Raw genomic sequence first — 22,973 nt, forward strand, 5'->3', positions numbered from 1 at the left:
TGATGAATATCTACATGCTAATAATGCCCGTGAAAGAGCCATTTCAACATTGAGTAGTTAGGTATGGTTTCTTAATGAGGATGAAAGGGATAAAGAGTCTTGGGTCAACATTGAAAGAGAACTTTTGGCTACACCATCATCGAAACAAGTGCTGTTCCCACCTTTTTGAACTACCCTTCCTTTTATTAGTGACTTTGTAGAGAAAGTCCAAAGGCATAAGCATTAGGGCATGGGGCTCATTTGAAGTTCACTGAAATGGCAAGAAGTAAACTTTGAAAGTTGACCACTCAAACCATGGAGGACTTGTAATGTGGTCCATGTCCAATTAGGTTTTGGATTTGTGCCAAGTATGTCATTGTTGGGTGGGTTTTTATATGCATAAACCACTAGAACCCTTTTTTCCATTATGTCAAATTGCTTCTTCATCCAATTACATACTTAAGAGTTTTCTGAGCATATTAAGAATTGTCGTCAAAGGGACACTAAATCACCTTCAAGATGTCCATAAAATTCAGTGTATATAAAGGACTATGTATTGTTCATTCTACACTACAGAAACCTCTTCACATCTTCTCATATCATAGATTGCGAACGAGCCATGGGTGCACTTGAGGAGGGTGTTGACACTGAGCGAGACATTGAGATGGAGGGGCCCATGATAGAACTCTTTTATAGAAAGTGTGCATAAGTTTTCCATTTAAAGACAGATCAATTCCGAGAGAGGTGAAAATGCTCATGTAATTTCCTCAAAATAACATAACAAAATACATTACATTACCTTACATTACATTTCATTACATCCAGGGAAGGGTGCCATGTAGGAAGCCAAGTGGGATTGTCTGATTGAGACGAAGAACTCTCTCTCTCTCTCTCCCTCTATCTCTCTCCTCTTCTTAACAGCCCACCTTACCCTTCGTGGTTATAATTCCCGTGCAGTGTTGCAATTCGATCGGCCGCCGGTAAGCTTCCTCTGCTCGGCACATCCCAATCAACAGCTTTTAGGGTTCTCTACACAGTTTAAGGGTGTCCGTACATAGGATTAGAGTTTCCGCACACACGCTCAGGGTTTTCGTACCCTGAGTCAGTGTTTCCGCACCCAGGCTTAGGGTTTTCGTACGCAAGGTTAGGGTTTCTCGTACACAGGGAGAGGGTTTCTCTGGTTTTCCCCAAACATAGTTTTCTTACACCGGCGTAGGGTTGTCTTCAGGTTTTTTTTTTCCCCCTGCTAACAGAGAGAAGCTGCGGCTATGGCGCATCTTCAGAGGGCTGCTTATGACCACGCCATGGCCGAGGAATTCGATTTTGATTTCGACGATGATGCCGATGAGTTCCCTGAGGACATCCGAGAAGATCAATTTGGCTCCGACTTCGACGATGAATTCGATGTGGTCAGCGCTCACCCTCTTGCTTTGAAAAACCATTATGATCTGTTGCCAGTGTGCTTCTTTGATGTCCGCCCTGTTTTTGATCCTTTCGCCTGGAGAGTCTGCTCTTGTCTTACACACTTCATCCCATGAACACAACAGGCAAGCAGGTTGACCGATACCACCGCAGCGCAGGCTAGGCGAGGGAAAGACATTCAGGGAATCCCTTGGGATCGATTACAGTTTACAAGGGAAAAGTACAGGGAAAGCAGATTGCAGCATTACAAAAACTACGAGAACTTGAACGTGTCACATCAAGAGCTAGAAAAGGTGGGTTTTTGAATTTCCCTTTTGCTGAAGCAATACTGCATCCAAACTCACGGAAGTGTTCATGGTCATTTTGATTACTCTTTGATGATAGGAATGCTTGCAAGTAAGGAAAGAAGGCAAGTTCTATGCGTTTCGGCACAACACAAGAGCAGTGAAATCCACGGTTGTACATTTTCAGGTATGTCTGTGTTGGAGCTTGGTACATTGTGCTAGCCTTTAAATTTTAATATCTACTGTTCATGCTCTTTGAGCACGCTCAAACAATGATGTGAATCATTAGAAGAGTCGTAGTATGTGACGGTATTGCTGCCAATGAATTATTCTAAAGGTCTATGAGGCAACTTTAGCTCATAGTGGGTGAAAATGAGACAAGAGAAGAGGAGATGGATTCAGCAAGTGGGAGGAGTTGGATGTTATCTGAGGCGAACTGAAGAGCAATTGGAATTTGGGGGCAAAAGAGAGGCAAAATAGGGCATACATGTGCAAATGGTTAATACATGCAGAACAGGGCAGAATACATGTACAAAGGGGTTTTTGAGAAAACCGCCTAGAAAAGTGGGAAAAAAATTCCAAAAATTGGGTGATATGCTTATCACCTAAGGTTTTATCCAACTTTCATCTTAGCCTTAGAATGTGTTTTTTGTCTTTTTTGCTGCATTTGCTCTTCAGACAGGGTATGCTTTTTTAGGGGTTTGAAGGTGATATGACCAGGAGCCATGGGGTTGGTTGCTATTTATGCCCTTTGAACACTTGGGGCAGCTGCCAAGGAACGGAAAAGAAGCTTTGAGTTTGTTCGTTCTGCTTGTCAAGGGTTTGAACAGAGGACCGCCTGGGATGCAGGCGTCTTTGCTTTTTATCAGCTGATTGTTTCCATGACCTATTAGCATAGCAAATTTATGGCTGTGCCCTTGCCTGCCACCAGTTACCCACAGCATAGCGGTGATGAAATCTCAAGCTTGTCACTAGTGTCTTCTGAGGCTGCTTGCCCATGCTTTCCTATGCTCTTTGGTTTGTATATGGTCTCTTTCAATTTATACATGTCATGTTTAACTATTCTATGCAAGCATGGGACAACGTGCAGACTTGTAGACTGGTTGTGAGAACAGGGACAAATGAATGTTTTTATAACTCAATTCCAGCAAGGTGACCTGTCAATCTCAAAGTATCGATCATTAAACCTGCTGAGCTATCTTTACGAATTTTTAGATTGTGACAAGCCTTGTTTTATTAGTCCAATCACAGCTGAAGCCATCGCTTTCAATACGAGAATATCACCTGACCTTAAGCTTCCTGGCCAATTGGAAATAGAGCTCTTAAGGTCCTTGAGATTGGGGAAAGTGCCTGGGGAGGCACTTTTGCTGAGAAACAGGAGATTAACAAAAGAGATGCCTTGTCTTGGAGAAATGTTCACAAGCGCTGTTGGGATTGAAGGCTTCTGGAATCACATGGGTGGAATGCAGGGGTTATGTTGTGAAAGCACCAAAACCCCTTTAGGCAAGTCCCCAAAATGGGTGAGGTATGGATTATAGGTAGATTTCTTGTAGACCAAAATAGTCGCGACCATGGGCACCGCCCATGTAGGATCCAAGTATTGTACTCACCAAAGCAATTGGCCTTTCATGAGTTCAGATAACTCACTAGGGTTATCACCTACTCACCTGGTTACCACCCTTCCGTGAGTTCACATAACTCACCAGGGTTACCACCCTACCATGAGTTTACATACTCACTCACCAAGGCTACCACCCTTCCATGAATGAGTCTATCATGCTCCTGGATACTTCCAAGACAACATCTTGGAAATCCTTACGCATGTCATAACTCTCTGTAGGTTTGTGACATCCCCCTAGCTTCTAATTAGTTGTTCGCCCGGGTACTCCTTAAAGTAAGCCTCATCAACCCACTTCGCATCAAGTCTTGGGTTGTTTATAAATTTGACAAGATATTTGCGAACAAGCTTGCCACCAGGCGCTTTTTGTTCCTTGATTGGGTAGGTGATCGGGATACTAGGCATTTCACTTCTGGTTACTGCTTCACTTAAGGTTCCGGCCTCATTTGTTGGAGATCCAAGAAGCAGACTACAATTTCTCTTTCTTCCATTGAGGCTAAGTACCGCGGTTATTTGAATACTTGCTGCGAGCTATTATGGTTGATGTAGATGCTGAGTAATCTTGATGTTCTTTCGATCTCTCCCATTTGCATTCTTATAGACAGCCATAGTGCTATGGCATTTGCACGTACTTTATCTTTTCATGGCAGGACCAAACACATTGAGGTTCATTTTCACTTTGTTTGTGAGCTGGTTGTTGACGGCATCATTTCTATGGAGTATTTGTAGGCATATGCTCACTTATGGTAGTGCTATGTGTGAACAGGGCTTAACCAAGGGCACTTTTTCCCATGTGGTTTTTCCCCTTGGACATCAAGTGTGAAAGGACACTCTTAACATATAATATTTTGTACTTCTATATTATATGGATGTGGCACACATGCAAGGGTTGACTTGCATTTTGTGGATACCACACTTTTGGCTCTCTCTCTCTCTCTCTCATTTCTGTGTGTGAGCTTCTCTACCCTGCACCTAACCCTAATGTGCAGGTTTGTGTGTGTGAGTGTGTGAGTCCAACACCCAACATTTGGTATCAGAGCTGGGAGCTGGGAGCTGGGAGCTGGCCTTGGAAAACTGCTGCTGGAAAAATTTCTGGAAATTCCATCCGCAGCCTGCAAATTTCCGTCGCCTGCGTTTTTTCGATTCCGTTGACGCTGTGTTTCCGTCCGTCGGAGCTTAGCCGTCCGGCCGCCAGAGACGGGCGGCACTAGTGGGGAGCCCACTGCCTCCGCCCAGCCTCGCGGCGGCGCTTCCTCTGCAGCCGGCGACCCAGCACCGGCGGCGCCCAGTTCCGTCAACGTCCACGTGCTCCCCGCCCCGCCGTTCCGTCCAGGCTCCCGCCTGACGCCGTCCGTCAAGGTCCTGCTCCGGCGCCGCTGTCCGTCCATCTACGACACTCAGGCCCCCCTTGCTGTTCCGTCCACGCCGCGTCCATTCGTCTACGCAGTGTTCGCCGTATGCTCCACTGCTCGCCCGACGATAGTCCAAGGCCACCGTCTACGCTCCGTCTTGACTGGCGTCCACTTCAGGCGCCCGCACTGGTCTCAGCCCGCCGGCACACCCTGCCCGACTCCTACGCGTCCGTCTGCTGTTCGCCGCCAGCGACCTCAACACCTGCCGCCAGCAACTCGTCGCCTCTCGCTCGCCCGTTACAGGCCATTCTCGCTAGCCCACGACTCCGCCTACCTCTTCGCTAGCGATTCCAGCGCTGGCCTCTCTCTTGTTCGACTTCAATGCCCAAAGCCCGCCTCTGCTGGTCCGCCACCGCCCAGAGCACACCTCCGCCAGCTGCCACGTGCATAGGTGAAGAATCACCTGCAGCTCAGTGTGCTCTCCACCTGCATCGACTCCCTCCAACGCCTTCACCTGCAACGACTCCCTTCAACAAGGTCTCTTCCCGGCTGCCCAGGTACCTTTGTTTCAGCAAACAGAAAATAAACATTTGGTTTGCAGGCAGATTTTGCCAGGAAGATTTGTAAGCTTGCAGGTGGTACAGGATTAAGGCAAATTTGGGGGTTTTTGAAATTGAGGTCAAAATCAGCAAATTGAACCTCTCTTATTTGCAAAAATTTGGGGGTTTTCAAAATTGAGGTCAAAATTGGCAAATTGAAGCTCTTACATTTGCAGAAATTTGGGGTTTTTCTGAAAATTGGCCAATTAGATGCACATTGAAGCGATTGGAGTGCATAAAAATTGGGGATTTTCTGATTGGAGCATGTAATTGGGCATTGCAGCTGCGATTTGTCGCGTATGTATACACATTGAGTGTAATTGGACAATTTGGTGCAGGTTTACACTTGCTTTGGTTTGCAGGCATACATTTGCACAGGACATTTGGTTGCCTGGCAGTGCACATTGGTGCTTGGTTTGCTTGCAGCTATACTTTGTTGACATGGCACAGAATGCTACGGATGTATTTGGTGTGCTCACCCAGGAGGACAAGCTGGATGGATCTAACTACTCCCTCTGGAGTTTTATGATCCGTAATTTGCTGGTAGCCAAAGGGCTTTGGGGCATCGTGTGTGGTGATGACACACGCCCACATACCATTCAACCAGCCACGCCTCAAAGGGGAGGTGCTCAAAGAGCTCCTGATGTAGATCCTGCTCCCACACAAGAGCAGAAGAGATGGGACTCTAGAGATGCACAGGCCATGTCATTGATAGCCCTTTCAGTGAAAAGGACTATTATTCCGCACATTCGTTCATGCAAGACATCGAAGCTTGCATGGGACACATTGGAAGCAATGTATCAGGTACGCAACGAGGCAAGAGTTGCCTACTTGAAGAGGCAATTGGATCTTCTTTCTATGGATGAGGGTGACTCCATGGCAGATCATCTCACCAAAGTGAGATTTGCAGGAACAATTGCTCAACATTGATGAGGTTATCCCAGACAGACAGATGGTCACCAACACTCTTCATTCTTTACCGCCTTCCTACTTGGGCTTTCACACCTCTCTCAACCTCTCGATGAGAGGAGGTGGTGATCCCGTCACTTTTGAAGAGCTCGTGGGTTTACTCTTGCAAGAAGAGCAAACAAGAGCAAACATATCGAGCAACCGGGTGGAGAAAAGGCATTTACAGCCAAGGACAAGGGTAAAGCAAAGAGCTTTAAGCATGGGGGACAACAGTCTAGCAAGGCTGGTCATGGACAGCCCTCTTCTAGTGGTGAAAAGTCTGACAAAGGGGATGCAAACAAGCCCAAAAAGAAGGGCAAATGTCACTACTGCCATAAGCCTGGACACTACATCAGTGAATGTAGAAAAAGGATTGCAAAAGAGAAAAAGAAAGAAGCAGGCAATGCAGTAGCAGACTCTTCGGATGACAAAGCACAGCAATCAGCTAATGTAATCCAGGAAGAGTACACTTTTTTGGTCACATGCACTAGTGACACACCAGGTGCTTCAGACACTGATATGTCTTGCATTGCATCTGACACACAGAATGCATCATGGTATTTTGATAGTGGTGCTTCGAGCCACATCACTTCATGCAAAGATGTATTTCAGCACTTGGTTTATGCTTCAAATGGCCGCACTGTATCATGTGCAGATCATACCACATATCCAGTAAAGGGAATTGGTAATGTCATACTTATTGCAGCCAATGGTGCCAATATATGTATGAAAAATGTATTGTATGTTCCAGGGATAAAGAAAAATCTGCTCTCCGTCTCAGCCATAAACGACCAAGGTTTAAAGGTTGAATTTGAAGATGGGAAGTGTTTGGTAAAAGACCCATCAAAGGGTTATGAAATAGTCACTTCTGGAACACGATACAAAGGCTTGTATAAGCTGGACAGCTATGACAAGCGCACTTATGATGCAAATACAATGGCTGCCCACACTCCTGCTATGCATGATGCAGAGCTATGGCATGCTCGTTTTGGGCATGTAAATTTTCAGAGTTTGATGCTTTTGCAGAAGCATCATATGGTTGATAATATGCCGCCTCTTGAGTCTCCGCCAAGACATGTATGTGAGGGGTGTATTTTGGGAAAGATGCATCGGAAACCATTCCCCAAAGATGGAGCTGTTAGAGCTGAAAGTAAATTACAGCTCATACATAGTGATGTATGTGGTCCAATGCGGACACCATCCATAGGGGGGCATCTTTACTTTGTCACATTCATTGATGACTACTCCAGGTTTGCTTGGGCTTACCCTTTGAAAGCGAAAGAAGATGTGTTTACATGCTTTCGACACTTTGTAGCAATGGCTGAAAATATGTGTGCATGTAAAGTCCAAACACTCCGCTCAGATAGAGGTGGAGAATACATGTCAAATGCATTCAAGGATTATATGCTTCAAAAGGGCATCAAACACCAATGTACTGTGCCTTATACACCGCAGCAGAATGGTGTAGCTGAAAGGAAAAATAGATCTCTCATGGAGATGGCACGATGCATGGTGAAAGCACAAAAGTTGCCTCACAAATTTTGGATGGAAGCTATAATGTGTGCAACTCATGTGTTGAACAGGTGTCCAACAAAAGCTTTGAAAACCATAACACCATTTGAGGCTTGGTATAGCCGAAAGCCAACAGTGGATTATATGCGTACATTTGGGTGTTTGGCATATGCACATGTGCCAGAACAACTCCGAACAAAGCTTGATGACAAAGCAATTAAATGCATTTTTGTGGGCTACAGCAATGAAAGTAAAGGATACCGTCTTTATAATCCAACTACACGAAGGATTTTTGTGAGTAGAGATGTGGTATTTGCTGAAAATTCAGAACAGCCCATGGTCAGCTTATATAAAAGCAATGATACAGGCATACAGGACATGTTTGATGGACTTTTACCCATTGCAATTAGGGGGGATTCAGATCAGCCAGCCCCTACACAAGAAAATCCACATGTAGAACATGTGGACCAGCCAGCCATTCAGCCCCCTTCTGTGGAAGAAGTGGAAGATCTTGTCAGGGAAGAGCAAACAGCCATAGACACAGCCAAGTCAGTGCCAAGATGGTTGCTGAAAACTTTGCAAGAAAGCAAACTTGCAGCTCCACTCACAGGTAGAACAAGAGCTAGTTCCAGCCATGCTTTGAATGTACATCGTGGGGAGTCTGCATTCGCAATGGGTGGTCTCTTTGATTCAGAAGAGCCTTCTTCTTATGAAGAAGCACATGAGAATGAGCATTGGTTGCAAGCTATGCAAGCTGAAATTTCTTCTATCATGAAGAATAATACATGGGATCTTGTGGAATTGCCTAAAGGCAAGCATGTAATTGGCACAAAGTGGGTGTACAAAGTCAAAAGAAAGTCTGATGGTACTATTGACAGGTACAAAGCAAGACTAGTGGCTAAAGGCTACTCCCAGAAAAAGGGAATAGATTATGAAGAGACTTTTACTCCTACTTCGAGAATGACCACAATAAGATCTGTGATTACATTGGCTGCTCATAAAGGATGGAAAGTGCATCAATTGGATATCAAAACTGCATTCTTAAATGGGGATTTACAGGAGGAAGTATATGTAAATCAGCCCATTGGTTTTGTAGTTCCTGGTGAGGAACATAAAGTATGCAAGTTGCACAAAGCATTGTATGGGTTAAAGCAAGCTCCAAGAGCTTGGTATGATAAGATACATGCTCATCTAACCAGCCAAGGTTATGAGAATAGTCCAGCTGAAAGCACATTGTATGTGAAGAAAACAGATGCCGATATTCTCATAGTCATCTTGTATGTAGATGACATGCTCATTACAGGTACAAGCAAAGCACAAATTTCAGATTTCAAAGCTGATTTGAAAGCTGAATTTGATATGTTAGATTTGGGGCCTTTACACTACTATCTCGGCATACAGTTTATGCAGAAAGATGATGGCATTGTTATGCAGCAAACTAAGTACATAAAAAGTTTGCTAAAAAGGTTTCACATGGATGAATGTAAGCCCATTTCTACTCCGGTAGAATCAGGTGTACGGCTTACTATGCATGATATTGGAGAGCCTTTTGAGGCCGGCCTTTATAGCCAGGCAGTGGGATGCCTCATTTACTTGTGTAACACGAGGCCAGACATATCTTTTGGAGTGTCTTTGTTGAGCAAATTCATGCACAGCCCAGGCACAAAGCATTGGCAAGCAGTCAAACGCATTTTTCGATATCTTAAGGGTACCCTGGATCTTGGTTTGTTCTATCCCAGGGGGGGCAGCTTGCAGCTTTATGCATACAGTGATTCAGATTGGGCTGGTGATTATGATACTAGGCAATCCACCAGTGGGAATTGTTTTTTTCTTGGCAGCTCATGCATATCTTGGTTGAGTAAAAAGCAACCCACTGTTGCTACATCTACTTGTGAAGCTGAGTACAGGGCAGTCTTTAGAGCTACAGTAGATTGTGTATGGTTGAGGAGACTATTGGCTGATCTTCGTGAGTGTCAGCAGACACCCACCACCATTCTCACTGATAGCCAGAGTGCTATGGCCGTGGCACGAAATCCAGTATTTCATGCACGTACCAAGCACATAGAGATTTATTATCACTATGTCAGAGAGAGGCTACATGCAGGGGAGATCAGTTTATCTTATTGCCCTACACAGGATAATGTTGCAGACCTATTCACAAAGGCTTTACCTCGAGAAAAGTTTGAAGCTTTCCGCAAAGCTTTGGGCTTACTCTCATACAGAGAGTGATTTGCTACCTTGTACAGGTTCACACTTCCATTATTTGTAGGCATATGCTCACTTATGGTAGTGCTATGTGTGAACAGGGCTTAACCAAGGGCACTTTTTCCCATGTGGTTTTTCCCCTTGGACATCAAGTGTGAAAGGACACTCTAACATATAATATTTTGTACTTCTATATTATATGGATGTGGCACACATGCAAGGGTTGACTTGCATTTTGTGGATACCACACTTTTGGCTCTCTCTCTCTCTCTCTCTCTCTCATTTCTGTGTGTGAGCTTCTCTACCCTACACCTAACCCTAATGTGGAGGTTTGTGTGTGTGAGTGTGTGAGTCCAACACCCAACAGTATTGTCTGTCTCAAGAAAACCTAGCTGATGCCTTCACCAACCCTCTTCCTCAAGATACTATTGATCAGCTTCTCACCTATATGGGAGTCGGAACACCGTGCTGGAGCTGAGAGGTGTTGGAATGATCATCTTTAGCCTTGTTTGACCCCTTTTATGCCACCTTTTATATATGATATTTTTTTGGGTGCTTTTTCCTCCTTTTATTAGGCGTTTTTCCTAGTCGTGGACTTCGTGCTAAGTCGTGGGTTTTTAAAGCCACGACTTAATTTGTAAAAGTGGCTTGTTCAATGCTCTTTTTTGTAAAAGTGGCTTGTTCTAGCTTAAAGTAGGGTTTGTTGTTTTAACTTAGAGTAGGCCTTGTTTAGTCTTTTCTTTCTCGCTCTAGCTTAATATAGACTTAGTTTGGTTCTTTCCTATGTTTTGTGATTGTTTGTTGTTATACCTTAGAGCAGACTTTGAGTGCTAGTCTCTATCATGGCTGAGTATGCCCATCACCTCCGGAGAGTGATAGAAACTCAGCTCGTTGGTTTTATAAAGCATGTTCTTTTGGACTAACCTTATACAAACTTGCACCTACTCTTGGGCACTGATGACGTGAGTAGGGATAAAGTACTAACAATAAAAAGTTCGTTATTTCCAAACCTTGACAAGAACCAAAGTGCAATACTCACAAAAATTCAAACCGTCAATCGATCACGGATAGCATGGACTACCTGCTACAGCATCCCTACTCACGCGAGGGAGCATGAGTTGTTGGAGAGTTTGATTTGGGTAAATTTCAAGTGCATTTTGGAAGATGGGTTGAAGCCCCGACTCCAACTAAGAGAATAGTCGAAGGCAGCAAGCAAGCAGAGACAGAGGAGAGACTTGGAGCAGCCAACAATGATTCAACACTTCAGCAAAAATGATGAATGAATTATATGGCAAAAAGCCTGTTCTTATATACATCATGAAGGAGCTGGTCGGCCAACATAAAAACCCACGACTTATATACCTTCATAAGGTCAGAAAAATCTGAACTTACAAATTGAGAGATTCGAGAAAGAAATAATAGTGAAGAAGGACAACGACAAAAACAAAGTATTTGAAAGATCAAAAATAAATAAACTAACAAACCAAGCTACTAAGGAGAGGAAATCAAAAGATAATATCAACTAAGACTTTTAATTAAGACATTAACCAAAACAAAAAAACAACACAAAAGACAAACAAACCAACAAACAAAAAAACAAAACAAAAAAAAAAACAAAATAGCAAAACAGAGAACTGGAAACTCTAGACCTAAAGCACTAAGAGCCAAAACCAAACATTAAGCTACACTTTAAAAAAGACTTCAACACAAAAGTGCAACCATTAACTCCAATGTCTGTCCGAACATGAAGTGTAGGTTCATCAACTCTATCATGCATAGCGTGGACAACTTGAGGTCATTTTAAAACTTAATTTATGCGTTTGGACATTTTAGTGCTGCAAAGGTGTATTTTGTGTGCATACATTCATGAATTATCTGAACTTGTGAGAGAAGCTGAAGGATGTAGGACCTTAACCAAAAGCGTACTTGTACGTTCATGGTCAGTTATCTCGGTCTTGGCTGGTTATCTTTTCGTGTTTGTCATATACGCTGCTTTTTATTTCTGTACAAGAGAATGCCTGGCTAATAAACATTTTTTTATAACAACTTGATGTCACCAAATAGCATATCTAATCTGCAAAATTTTATGCTTTTTTAACACTAATGCACTTTACTTGTACCTTCATGGGCAATTATCTCGGTTTTGGCTGGTTATCTTCTCGTGTTTGTCATATATGATTTCTGTAGAAGAGAATGCCTGGTTAATAAACATTTTTTATAACAACTTGATGTCATCAAATAGCATATCTAACCTGCAATTTTTTTAACACTAATGCATGACTCTGACAAATGTTTTACAGCTTAGAAACCTCGTCTGGGCTACTTCAAAACATGACATTTATGTGATGCATAACTCCTCAGTTCTGCACTGGTCTCCTTTGAACCGAAGACACACAGAAGTTTTGAATGCTGCAAGGCCTATTGTTCCAGTTCCCGAGGTTCACTTTGTGAAACTCATTTGAGTTTTCTTGAGAGCTTCCTAAGTTTCAGTTTGGTGTAATCATCTATCTAGGATGATATTTTTATATTTTCCTGGTGTACTCATCTTTCTAGGATGATACTTGTGTGTTTTTCTACATGCAGGCACAGAGAAGCCCATGGGCTTTACAGTCTGCTGTAAGACACGTGCAAATTAGTACTATGTGTGTCAAAAACAATCTTCTAGTGGCTGGTGGGTTTCAAGGGGAGATGGTGTGCAAAGTAAGTTAAATTTAGTCCGTCTTTAAGAGAACTCTCTAGAGCTTGAAGCTACCTTATGGTATATTTTTCACTTATAATTATGGGGTACTTCTGAGTGTAGTTTTTGGACCGTCCTGGAGTCTCTTACTGTACCAAGATCACATTCGATGAAAATGCCATCACCAATGCTGTTGAGATTTATGAGAATTCTAGGTAAGATATCTGCAAAAAACTTCAACTTGCAAGTTGTTTGTATTTCGTGGCAAAAACTCATTTTTTGAGATTCTGGTGGTGCAGTGGCGCAATACGCTTGATGACCTCAAACAATGATTCCATTGTTCGAGTATTTGACATCGAGAAGTTTGAAGTGCTTCAGAAGTTCAACTTCCCGTGGCCAGTTAATGTATGTAATTCATTTCCTACTCCTTGTTTGGAGTTTGTTGGTTTTGTGATTTTCAAGATGTGCCAAAATTGATTGTGGTATCATGATGACTGATATTCAATATTTGTTTGTAACTTTTGACAGCACACTTCAGTAAGCCCAGACAACAGGTTTGTTGTGGTGGTCGGTGACAGTGCAGATGGGTTTGTTGCTGATAGTCAAACTGGCAAGGTATATCAAGTTCAATTGCTTAAGCACTTACAGAAATAAGGGATTATGCTTAAGATGTGTTGATTTTAAGCTTGATGAATGTCAAATGACAAAAGAGAGAAATTTGTGTTAAAGAAGAAATAAAGCTTTTCAGGCTCCAGCTGTCATGGTGGGTCTTTGGAATGTTTCTCTATTATAATGAGCAGTGGACAGTCACCAGCCACATCACGCATCATATATGACAATATACACATATTTAGAACACTTAACTACAGTTAACAATGGAAAACAACATTAGCAACATAAAAACTGAAAAATACCAAAATACACATGACACCAGCACGGGGGCCGAAAAGGCCCGACCCTCCCTCTCTCGATACATTTCGTATTTCTTGGAGTATTTATATGTACAAGTGTCATGGGCCTGATAGGCTAGATTTCTCCACCAGGGAGTGAATACAACTCAAACAAAATTGGTTCAAGTCGATGAAGAAGTGTTGGTCGGAGTAGGTCTCAAATCACAAGCTCATTCCCATCTTCACTGGGTGCACACCTGCCTTTCATTGGTCTTTTGGGACCGTGCACCATCAGGCACGCTCGTACTAACACATGCCAAGAGGTACACCGCGGAGGGAACATGGCCTGGTTCTCCCCAATAAGCTTTGCTCCCAAATTCCTTGGTGTGTCTAACCTTCACTGGCTCTCAGAGACTCTGAGGGCGCGGTTAGCACCACCACACAGGGAAAAATACTAACCACACGAGGAAGAACTTCCTGAGCATGGTCAGCATATATATGCTTTGTTCTTGCTCTGCACAAAACTTCAAGAATTCTCTGAATTTAAATTAACAAATTTCAAATTTACACAAATAAGAAAAACATGAGGGTACCTAGTACAACAAGTACAATCTGGTACAGCAGGTACTACTCAGCAAGTACAATCCAGATTCAGCCGGTACAATCCAGATTCAGCATGTGAAATTCAGCCGCGCAGGTACAATCAAATTTCAGCAAGTACAGTCCAGATTCTATACGTGTGGAATTCAGCAGTAGGTATAGGCAAGTACAGTCTAGCAGGTACATGCATGTACAATCCATCAGGTACAGTCTAGCAGATACAGTACAATAGATATAGTCCACGTGGCAGCAAGTACAATCTGATTTTTTTCAGCATACGTGTGGGTTTTCAGCAGGTACAGTCCATGTAGAAGCGGGCAATGGAGAAAATTACAGCAATTTCAGCCCTTGAAGAGGTAGGCGATGGAGAGAATGAGGGAGAATAGCAGGCGATGAGAAGAGAAGTGCAGCCAGCTTCCCCACGTGTGAATAATTACTATAATAATTCATGCACCACCTGTTCACACGCCATACCAACGAGTCAACAAACAGCATTCCACGGTACATTGGGGGTGGCCCCATCCAGTGTACTGGCATGGCATAACAGGCAAACAAGTCATGCAAAAACAAATTTATGCATGCAGGCATAAATGCATGTGCACATGTAATGGACGAAATCTCCCTTTTCATGAAACTTATATAAGAAGTTCTTGTCGGGCACAAAATTGGCGCGACAGAAAAATAAAAATATGTCTTGGTCTTTCTATGGAGTGACAGTCCCATAGGTAAGACGCCATCCTGGCCATACACGGGTGACGCCAACAGGCTCCCGTCCATATAGCAGGAAGCAGGTCACACACGGGTGGCACAAAACTGGCTCCCATCTATGTGACGCGTCACTGGTCACACACGGGTGACACTAATCTGGCTCCCGTCCATGTACACCAAAAGACTGGCCCTTTCACATTGGCCCTGGCCTGGCCCCATGTGAACATGGCACAAATCTGGCCGCTTTATGGAGTGATAATCCCATAGAAGTGGCTCCAGAAATGGAGATGGACCAAATGGTGACAGCTTCCGCCTGTGCATACTCCAATAGAACATGTTTCTAGAAGCTCTCATCGAGTATAGTCTGAGAGCAACTTGTACCTGCACTAGAGTGGGACTGTGACCAATGCTCCCACTTGTCACTCACCACAAGTTGCCCCAATGCATTCGTGCAGTCATCCAACTGCTCCAACATCAAGAAGTTATAGGCAAAGTGTGTGTCATGGGAGGCATGGGTGTGTTAAGGGCAACGTATATATGAAAAGACACCTAAATAGGGGACCATGGGTGTGTAAGGGTGGCCAGAGCGTGGTGCCTGGAGCTTGGGGCCAAGGCCCCAATGTGGGGTGTTGTAATTTCCTCGACAGAAGTTGAGCACAATCTCGTTACACTATTTATAGCATTAAACAAGACAACATACATAGGTTGGAGCACTCCCTCTTCATTTGGGGAGCATTTCTCATCTATTGTAAAGGTTCAGATACTTTTGTGTCTGTGGTTTGATTCAGTAAATTCTTGCGAAGTCGGAGGGACATGTTCCCCTCTAAGTGAGGTCTCGTTTCTGTGTTCTTTGATGTTGGTGGACTCACACACTCACACACACCAATGTTTTCTGTGCAGATTAAGGTTAGGTGCAGGAAGAAGAAGCTCACACAGAAATGAGAGAGAGAGAGAGAACGAAAGAAAGAAAGTTGTATTAACGTCTACTAGAGGCCGAACACGACCTATGAGACAAATCAATCTACAACTGTCAATGTCTTCTGCATGTCCAGAAAAAAAAAGGACAAAATGAACATGAAATAAACTATGAAAGTACTGAGCTAGTGGGGGGGTGTGATGGATGGAGCACTACTGCTAGAGGCTCAGTATGCAACCTATATGCGTAGGGTATACAAGAATGCAATGCAGATCTGTCTAGCTCCAACCAGTACCATGATGGGGGTGTAATATGTGATACATAGGCGATGGCAAGGCAAAAATACCTCGGAGCATGATCTCCGGGTGTGAGTGGAAGTGAGCTTAGCCGCTCTTGGATATGGTGCTGATGTCGAGCCCGTGTCTCTTTGATCTCCCTTTGATGTAGTCTGGGAGTCTGGCAGCCTGGTGCTCTCGGTTTCCGTCTGGCTCGGAGGTCCGCAGCACGCTGAAATGTAACCCCCTCTTGTGTCAGGGTAGGCACTGGGATAGATCTCTGGAAGAAATCAGTGAGTTGGAGCTGTCGCCCACCTCTCCCTGTGGTATGAGTCCGTAGCAGTGTCTCTCTGTGGCGCTGTGTGTCTAGCAAGAACTGGCCAAATGTGCGCTGGTTTGTGGACTCCATGATTTGGCGGAGTGAGGGATGTCCACTGAAGTTGGTGGTGTATCTCTCTCTAATGACACTATATGCTCTGCATCTGCATACATAATGTTCCTCACTCTCAACCTCCTCCTGGCATAGTCTGCGTATCCTCTCTGATTTGGGGATCCGTGCTGCCCTACTTGCCTCAATATCAAGCTGGTGTGATGACACTCTGAGCTGGCCAATCGCCACTCGGGCACTGTGAGGCATGTACACATCCATGTATCCAGGTCTCTGTATGAATCCATCCGCTGAGATACGCATAAACTGATCTCTGTAGAATAGCATCTTCAGCGGTAGAGGCTGACTGGGTGTAATCCAAGTCTCTTGAGTGTATCGCTGCCATAAATCTTGTTGAAGGACTCTATTTCTCTCACTGTGAGAGAGCTGGATGTCTGGTGCATGTATATCATATTGGAAAGGTGGCAGGTGATCTATGTCAAGACCATGCTGAGTGAGCCACTGTATCATCTGCGAAAACCATGATCTCCTATCTCCACTCTCTGCGAGCTGCCTGGACGCCTCAAAAGCTCTATGTGAGAGATGATCTGATGGCATGTCTCTGATCCTCTGTATGAAGCAGATCGTCTGGAAGAGGGCCCCTACTAGCATAGGAGGTGCAGCAAACTCCGTCCAGACAATGTCATGTGGGACGGAGGGTTTGCTGCGGATCATCCGTGAGAGCATGAGAATCTGAGGCCTCTCTATCTGAGACTATGTGGAGGTGGCGAGCTCAGGTGCCCGTACTGCTGCAGCATACATCAAAGCAGGGGTGACTAGTGTGTCAAACAACCACCCCTTCGTGCGGGGCTCCTGGAAGTGTGCCTGGTGACACTGTTTCTCTAGCATGGCCAGAGCTGCATATCCTCGTGTGAGTCTATCCCTGGCTGCCTGTGCCATAGTAAATCTTCCTGGCGGAGTCGTAAATGTAATCCCCAGGTACACATATGAGTCTACCACCTCTACCTGTCCTCCTGCTAGTGTGAAGATGGCCTGTCGTCGAACCGGCCCTGAGGTGTGGAAAATCATGGCCTTGGTTTTCCCAAGGTTCACTGTAAGCCCCCTCTGTGTGCAGTAGTCGTCAAGTGCATGGAGATGGTGCTATAGTCCCATCTGCGACTCAGAGACCTGAATAATATCATCTGCATATAGCAGATGATAGTGTGGACTGTGGTACTTGAGATGTCTACCCCGTCCCCACCACCGTGACCAATGAAGTCAGCCACCTCATCGATGTATAGCCCAAATAGTGTAGGAGAGAGTGGGCATCCTTGCTTCACACCTATGGTGCTAGCAATAACATCAGATAGCCCTGGGGCATCGTATGCGCCCGAGGACCTGTTCATATAAAGCATAGATGCCCCAAACCATCTCTGATGGGATCCCCAAGGACTGTAGGCGCTGGAAGAGTTTCTCTCGTGGCACCGTGTCAAATGCTTTGCAGAAATCCACAAAGCAGCAGAATAATCTCTTCTCCCGCGCCCTAGCCTGGTCAATCAGACATCTCAGAGTGAATATATGGTCAATAGTGAAGAAAGCTCGTTGGAATCCAGCTTGCCCTGGTGCTCGCAGTCCCTCCTCCTCTGCATATGAGCTCAACTCTGCCTCGAGCACTGCGCCATAAAGTTTGGCCAATGTATGACCAATCATGATAGTCCTGTAGTTGCTGGGGTCTAGCATGTCTCCCGCTTTGTGGAGAGGCACGATGGTGTGCATAGTCCACTCAGCTGGTAGGCCCTCCACTTATTAAAGAGGTGAGCAACAAAGGGTCCCAATGTGTCAGCTGCATAGAGAAGATGCTCACTCTGTATACCTGTGTGGCCAGTCGATCTCCCATGCTGTAACTAGTGTGTGCATCACCTCGGGGTGCTCGAAATCATAAATGTCGCACTGTCGACTCTGTGTCCGTGCATTGAAGTCCCCCATAAGGAGGACTTCCCCCATGTTGGAGTAGTTTATGATCTCATCTGAAAGGGCTGCATATGGTGACTCTCCCAATGGCCCTGTGTCCTCCTCCCCTCTACTCTCCTCCTTTGCTGTCATGGCATATCTCGAGCCTCTAGGAGAGAAGTAGCATAGAGCAATGTATAACACCCTGTCTGTTGAGAGCTGCAGTCTGATCCACATGTATCTAGCCTCTTGGTCACGTGCTACCACCTGTAGGCGCTCTTGCAGCTCTCGCTTGAAGAGTACCGCTATACCTCCATATCCTCTTGATGTGCTCTGCCATGTAGCCCCCCTGTATGTAAACTCCCACTGATAGCCCTCTACTTTGGGTAGCCCCCTCTTTGGGCTCTGGTGCGTCTCTATAAGTAGTATGATGTCCCGTCCCTCCATGACCTCCTCTATCCTCCCAGTATGTGTCCAAAGTGCTCCATTGCAGTTCCAAACTGCTATGTGTATCTGGGAATTTGGATCCTCCATAGCCAATGTCCCATGGGCCGCTTGGCGCTAATCGGTGGCCTTGCCATCGATGATGACACGACCATCGCGATAGAATGCTCTCGTGCCCTCTTTCCGGGCCTGAAGGACTCTTTGCATGCATGTTTTCCTGTGTTCTATCTACATCCTTGTAAGGTCGTCATCCAAATAGATGGGATCTCCTTGTAATCTTTGTAGAATCACCGTCTTCCTCATGAAGGTGACCCTCTCCGTCTCTCCTGCAAATTGTAGGATGAGGGCTCGCTTGCATGTTGAGTCTTTCCCGGCTCTCCATGCTTTGGTGAAGGCGAGAGGGTCCTCTTCCCTGTAGCCTATCTTCGTGCATGGAAGCTTTCCATCTTTCTCGGGAGTGGAGTCTCGGCTATACCTGTGACTCGAATGTTGAGGCGGCGGGCCTACCTCATCTTCTCCTCCTCAATGGTGGTGTGAATGATTTGGTGGTCTTCCCTTTGAGTCTCCTCCCTCACTTCTTAACGGATGTTCTTCTTCACCACTTCAACCCATCTTGACTGCTTGGCTTCGAGTTTTCCCTCCATGTCCTTTGTGAGCTCCTTGGAGATCTCTTCTTTGATGGCCGTGAGAGTGTTGTCATTGATCTCCCCTTCTTCCTTCTCGGTGTTCTTGACGGCTACCAGTTCCACTTTCAATGCACTCACCTCCTCCTTGAGTGCCGTGTTCTCTTGTTCAAGGTCCGTGACCCGTGCTTTGAGGGCCATGATGTGCCGGTGTAATTTGTTCTCCACCTCATTGAGGTTGGAATCGGATGTCTTCTTGTTCTCCTTGATTAGTGCCTTCATTGCCGTCTCGAGGGCCTCGAGCTTCTCTTGGAGACTCGGAGCCATTCCTCGAGATCTGCAGCGCTTCCCATAGGCAGGGAGGAGAGAAATGAAATGAAATGAAATGTTATATTAACGTCTTCAAAAGGCCATAATGACCTATGAGACCAAAAAGTTACATCATGGTGGATCTGATACAATGTCTGGATAAAAAACCAGAAAATGAAAAATAAAGATGATACTACTGGCACCTAGAGAGAGAGAGAGAGATTTTATTAACGTCTTCCAAAAGACCGAACTCGGCCTATGAGACAAATCGGTGCACGTGTATGGGGTATCCTCTGTCATCCTAACAAAATGAAAAAGTACTGAACTAAAAAGCTGAATCTGGGTGTGCAATAAGTACAATGAGTGGTGGAGGGGATGGAGCTCTACTACTAGGAGAATGCAAAGCTATATGCATGGAGTATACAATCATGACATGCAACCTAGCTAGCTCCATCCTGTACCATACTGGGGGTATAAAATGGTATACATCAATGAAGGGGGTGTCCACAGCTCCTTAAAGAACATGCATGGGTGTGCTCTGAAGTGAGCCAGTCGCTCCGCACCCTCTCTGTGAAACTGAGCTCTGATCTCTGTCATCTCTCTCTGGTATAGGCGTGGTGTCTGAAAGCCAAGTGTCCTCTGTCTCCTGCGGGCTCTGAGTGTCTCTGCTCTCTGGAGAGTAATTCCCTGCCGCGTAGGGGCTGGGAGTGGGATGGATCTTTGAAAAAATGTAGTAATCTGTGTCTGTCGTCCCCCCTCTGGAGCTGTCTGAGCCTGTAATGATGTCTCTCTGTGGCGCTGTATGTCTAGAATGAATCTCCCCAGTATGCGCTGTATGTCTAGAATGAATCTCCCCAGTATGCGCCGGTCTGCTGCCTCAAAGATCTGGCGTAGGGAATGTGGCTCTCTGAATAAAATGGGATCTCTCTCTCTCTCATGGCTGTATATGCTCTGCATCTGCATACATAATGCACCTCACTCTCCACCTCCTCTCTGCACAATCTGCATACCCTCTCCTCTCGGGGGATCCGTGCTGCTCTGCCAGTCTCAATCTCCAATCGGTGTGATGAAACTCTAAGCTGACCAATAGCCACTCAGGAGCCGTGTGGTAAAAAGCCCTCCATGTATCTAGGCCTCTCTATAAATCCATCATCAGTGATACTCATGAAGTGATCTCTGTAGTATAGCATCTTCGGTGGAAGAGGCTGTGTAGGCGATATCCATGTCTCTCGTGTACAGAGCTGCCATAGATCCTGTCTCAATACTCTGTTCCTCTCACTATGAGAGAGACGGATATGTGGTGCATCCCTGTCATACTGGAATGGTGGTAGATGATCCATGTCTAGGTGCTGTGAGAACCAACGTGTGACCTGTGCATACCATGATCCTCTGTCTCCTGCCTCAGCCAGCTGTCTAGATGCCTCAAAAGCTATGTATGACAATCTGTCCTGTGGCATCTCTCTGAATCTGTCTAGCAGGCATATAGTCTGAAATATGGCCTCTACCATCATAGGAGGCGCAGCAAACTCTGCTCGGATAATGTCATGAGGTATTGACGGTTTGCTGCGTATCATGCGTGCCATCATGAGGGCCTGTGGTCTCTCTATCTGTGTCCACCAATGGGTAGCAAGGCCTGGCGCCCATACCGCTGCTCCATACATCAATGCCGGTGTGACTAACGTGTCAAATAGCCACCCCTTCGTCCGGGGCTCTTGAAAATTGCATGGTGGCACTGTCTCTCTAGCATAGCCAATGTTGCATATCCCCGTGTCAATCTAGCTCTGGCTGCTGAACCCATGGTGAAGCGTGTGGCTGCTGCAGAGAAGGTAACCCCTAGGTACACGTATGATGTCACCACCTCCACCTGGCATCCTGCGAGAGTGAATGTCAGCTGACTCCTGCCCTGTCTCGATGTATGAAAGACCATAACCTTGGTTTTCCCAAGGTTCACAGTAAGACCCCTCTGTGTGCAGAAATCATGGAGTGCATGTAGATGCTGCTGTAGACCACCTGGAGACTTAGACACTAATACAATATCATCAGCATAAAGCATAATATGTACTGAGGTACCTGCTAAATCAACTCCATCTCCGCCTCCCCGTGTAATGAAGTCAGCCACCTCATCAATGTATAACCCAAATAGCGTGGGGGAAAGTGGGCATCCTTGCTTCACACCAATGGTGCTAGCAATAGTCTCGGACATACCTCCTGGACATCTGACTCGCCCAAAAACCTGCTCTTATAATGCATAGATGCCCCATGCCATATCTGGTGGTATGCCAAGAGACTGCAGGCGTTGAAAGAGCCTCTCTCGTGGTACTGTGTCAAATGCCTTGCGGAAATCCACAAAGCAGCAATAGAGCTTTCTCTTCCTCACTCTGGCCTGATCAATCATACATCTCAAAGTGAATACATGGTCAGTGGTAGAGAAAGCTCTCCTGAAGCATGCCTGCCCTGATGAGCGTAAACTTGCTCGCTCAGCATATAAGCTAAGCTCTTGCTCCAACAGTGCACCATAGAGTTTAGCCAGCACGTGGCCAACCATAACCGTCCTGTAGTTGCTCGGATCGAGCATATCTCCTGTTTTGTGAATCGGCACAATGGTGTGCATCGTCCACTCCGCAGGCAAGCCCTCTGCTAGTGCCCTGTTAAACAGGTGTGCAAGAAAAGGAGCCAAAGAATCTACTGCATATATGAGATGCTCACCCTGCAGGCCCATATGGTCGGCGGCCCGTTCATGCTGTAGGTGGCGGATAGCTTACTGTACCATCGAGTGGGTAAAGAAGCTAGCTGTGGTAGGTCGAGGCTCCTGTGGGCTGAGGTATAGGTGGCTGTTGTGGGGCGTGGTATAGGCCCTCTGCATATGTGTGCCATGTCTGTGGGTCTGCAATAGGTGTCGGTGTCCGGGGCTCTCTGAAGTGCCGCCATGAGACAGGGCTATCTCTACTCATGAAGAAATGAAAGATCTCTAGCTCCTGTATCTCTGCGAAGGCCCGCCTTTTGCGGCGAGTAAGTCTCCTCATCTCTCTCCTTGACTCCTGCTCTGTGATGGCTCCCAAGGCTCTCTGTATGCGGAGCCGTGAGTATAGGGCTCTGCACTCGTCATCATACCATCTGTTCTGGGGCATAGTCCCAGATCTCGCAGGCTCTCCTGAGTGTACACGATGTGGGAAGCTCTGTAATGCAGCCGTGTGTAGGAGTGATGCCATGCGGGTTGTAATGGTATCCATAGGTGCCAGGGGATCCATGAGTAGGAGCCCATCCTCTACTCTGCCAGTGTATATGTTGCCATGTC

The 22,973-nt window shown here is 45.6% G+C and overlaps 1 protein-coding gene across 2 annotated transcripts in view; it reads left to right on the forward strand.

The window, feature by feature from the left end:
• The first annotated feature begins 834 nt into the window (after positions 1–834).
• Positions 835–22,973, forward strand: part of LOC147621623 (putative WD repeat-containing protein C2A9.03) — a 41,633-nt gene continuing 19,494 nt past the window's right edge. The window contains exons 1-9 of one of the 2 annotated variants that reach the window (XM_086824414.1): positions 835–960; positions 1,210–1,388; positions 1,527–1,694; positions 1,786–1,872; positions 12,220–12,357; positions 12,503–12,619; positions 12,720–12,811; positions 12,896–13,001; positions 13,125–13,211. In XM_086824414.1, coding sequence (XP_086680540.1) covers positions 1,248–1,388; positions 1,527–1,694; positions 1,786–1,872; positions 12,220–12,357; positions 12,503–12,619; positions 12,720–12,811; positions 12,896–13,001; positions 13,125–13,211 — 936 coding nt within the window. In that variant the 5' untranslated portion in view covers positions 835–960; positions 1,210–1,247. The remainder of the gene's footprint in view (positions 961–1,209; positions 1,389–1,526; positions 1,695–1,785; positions 1,873–12,219; positions 12,358–12,502; positions 12,620–12,719; positions 12,812–12,895; positions 13,002–13,124; positions 13,212–22,973) is intronic. The other variant, XM_086824415.1, reaches the window with a different exon arrangement.

The sequence above is a fragment of the Cibotium barometz genome, chromosome 30, assembly GCF_041138505.1.
Source record: "Cibotium barometz isolate CiBa-2024 chromosome 30, ASM4113850v1, whole genome shotgun sequence".
Lineage (NCBI taxonomy): Eukaryota > Viridiplantae > Streptophyta > Polypodiopsida > Cyatheales > Cibotiaceae > Cibotium > Cibotium barometz.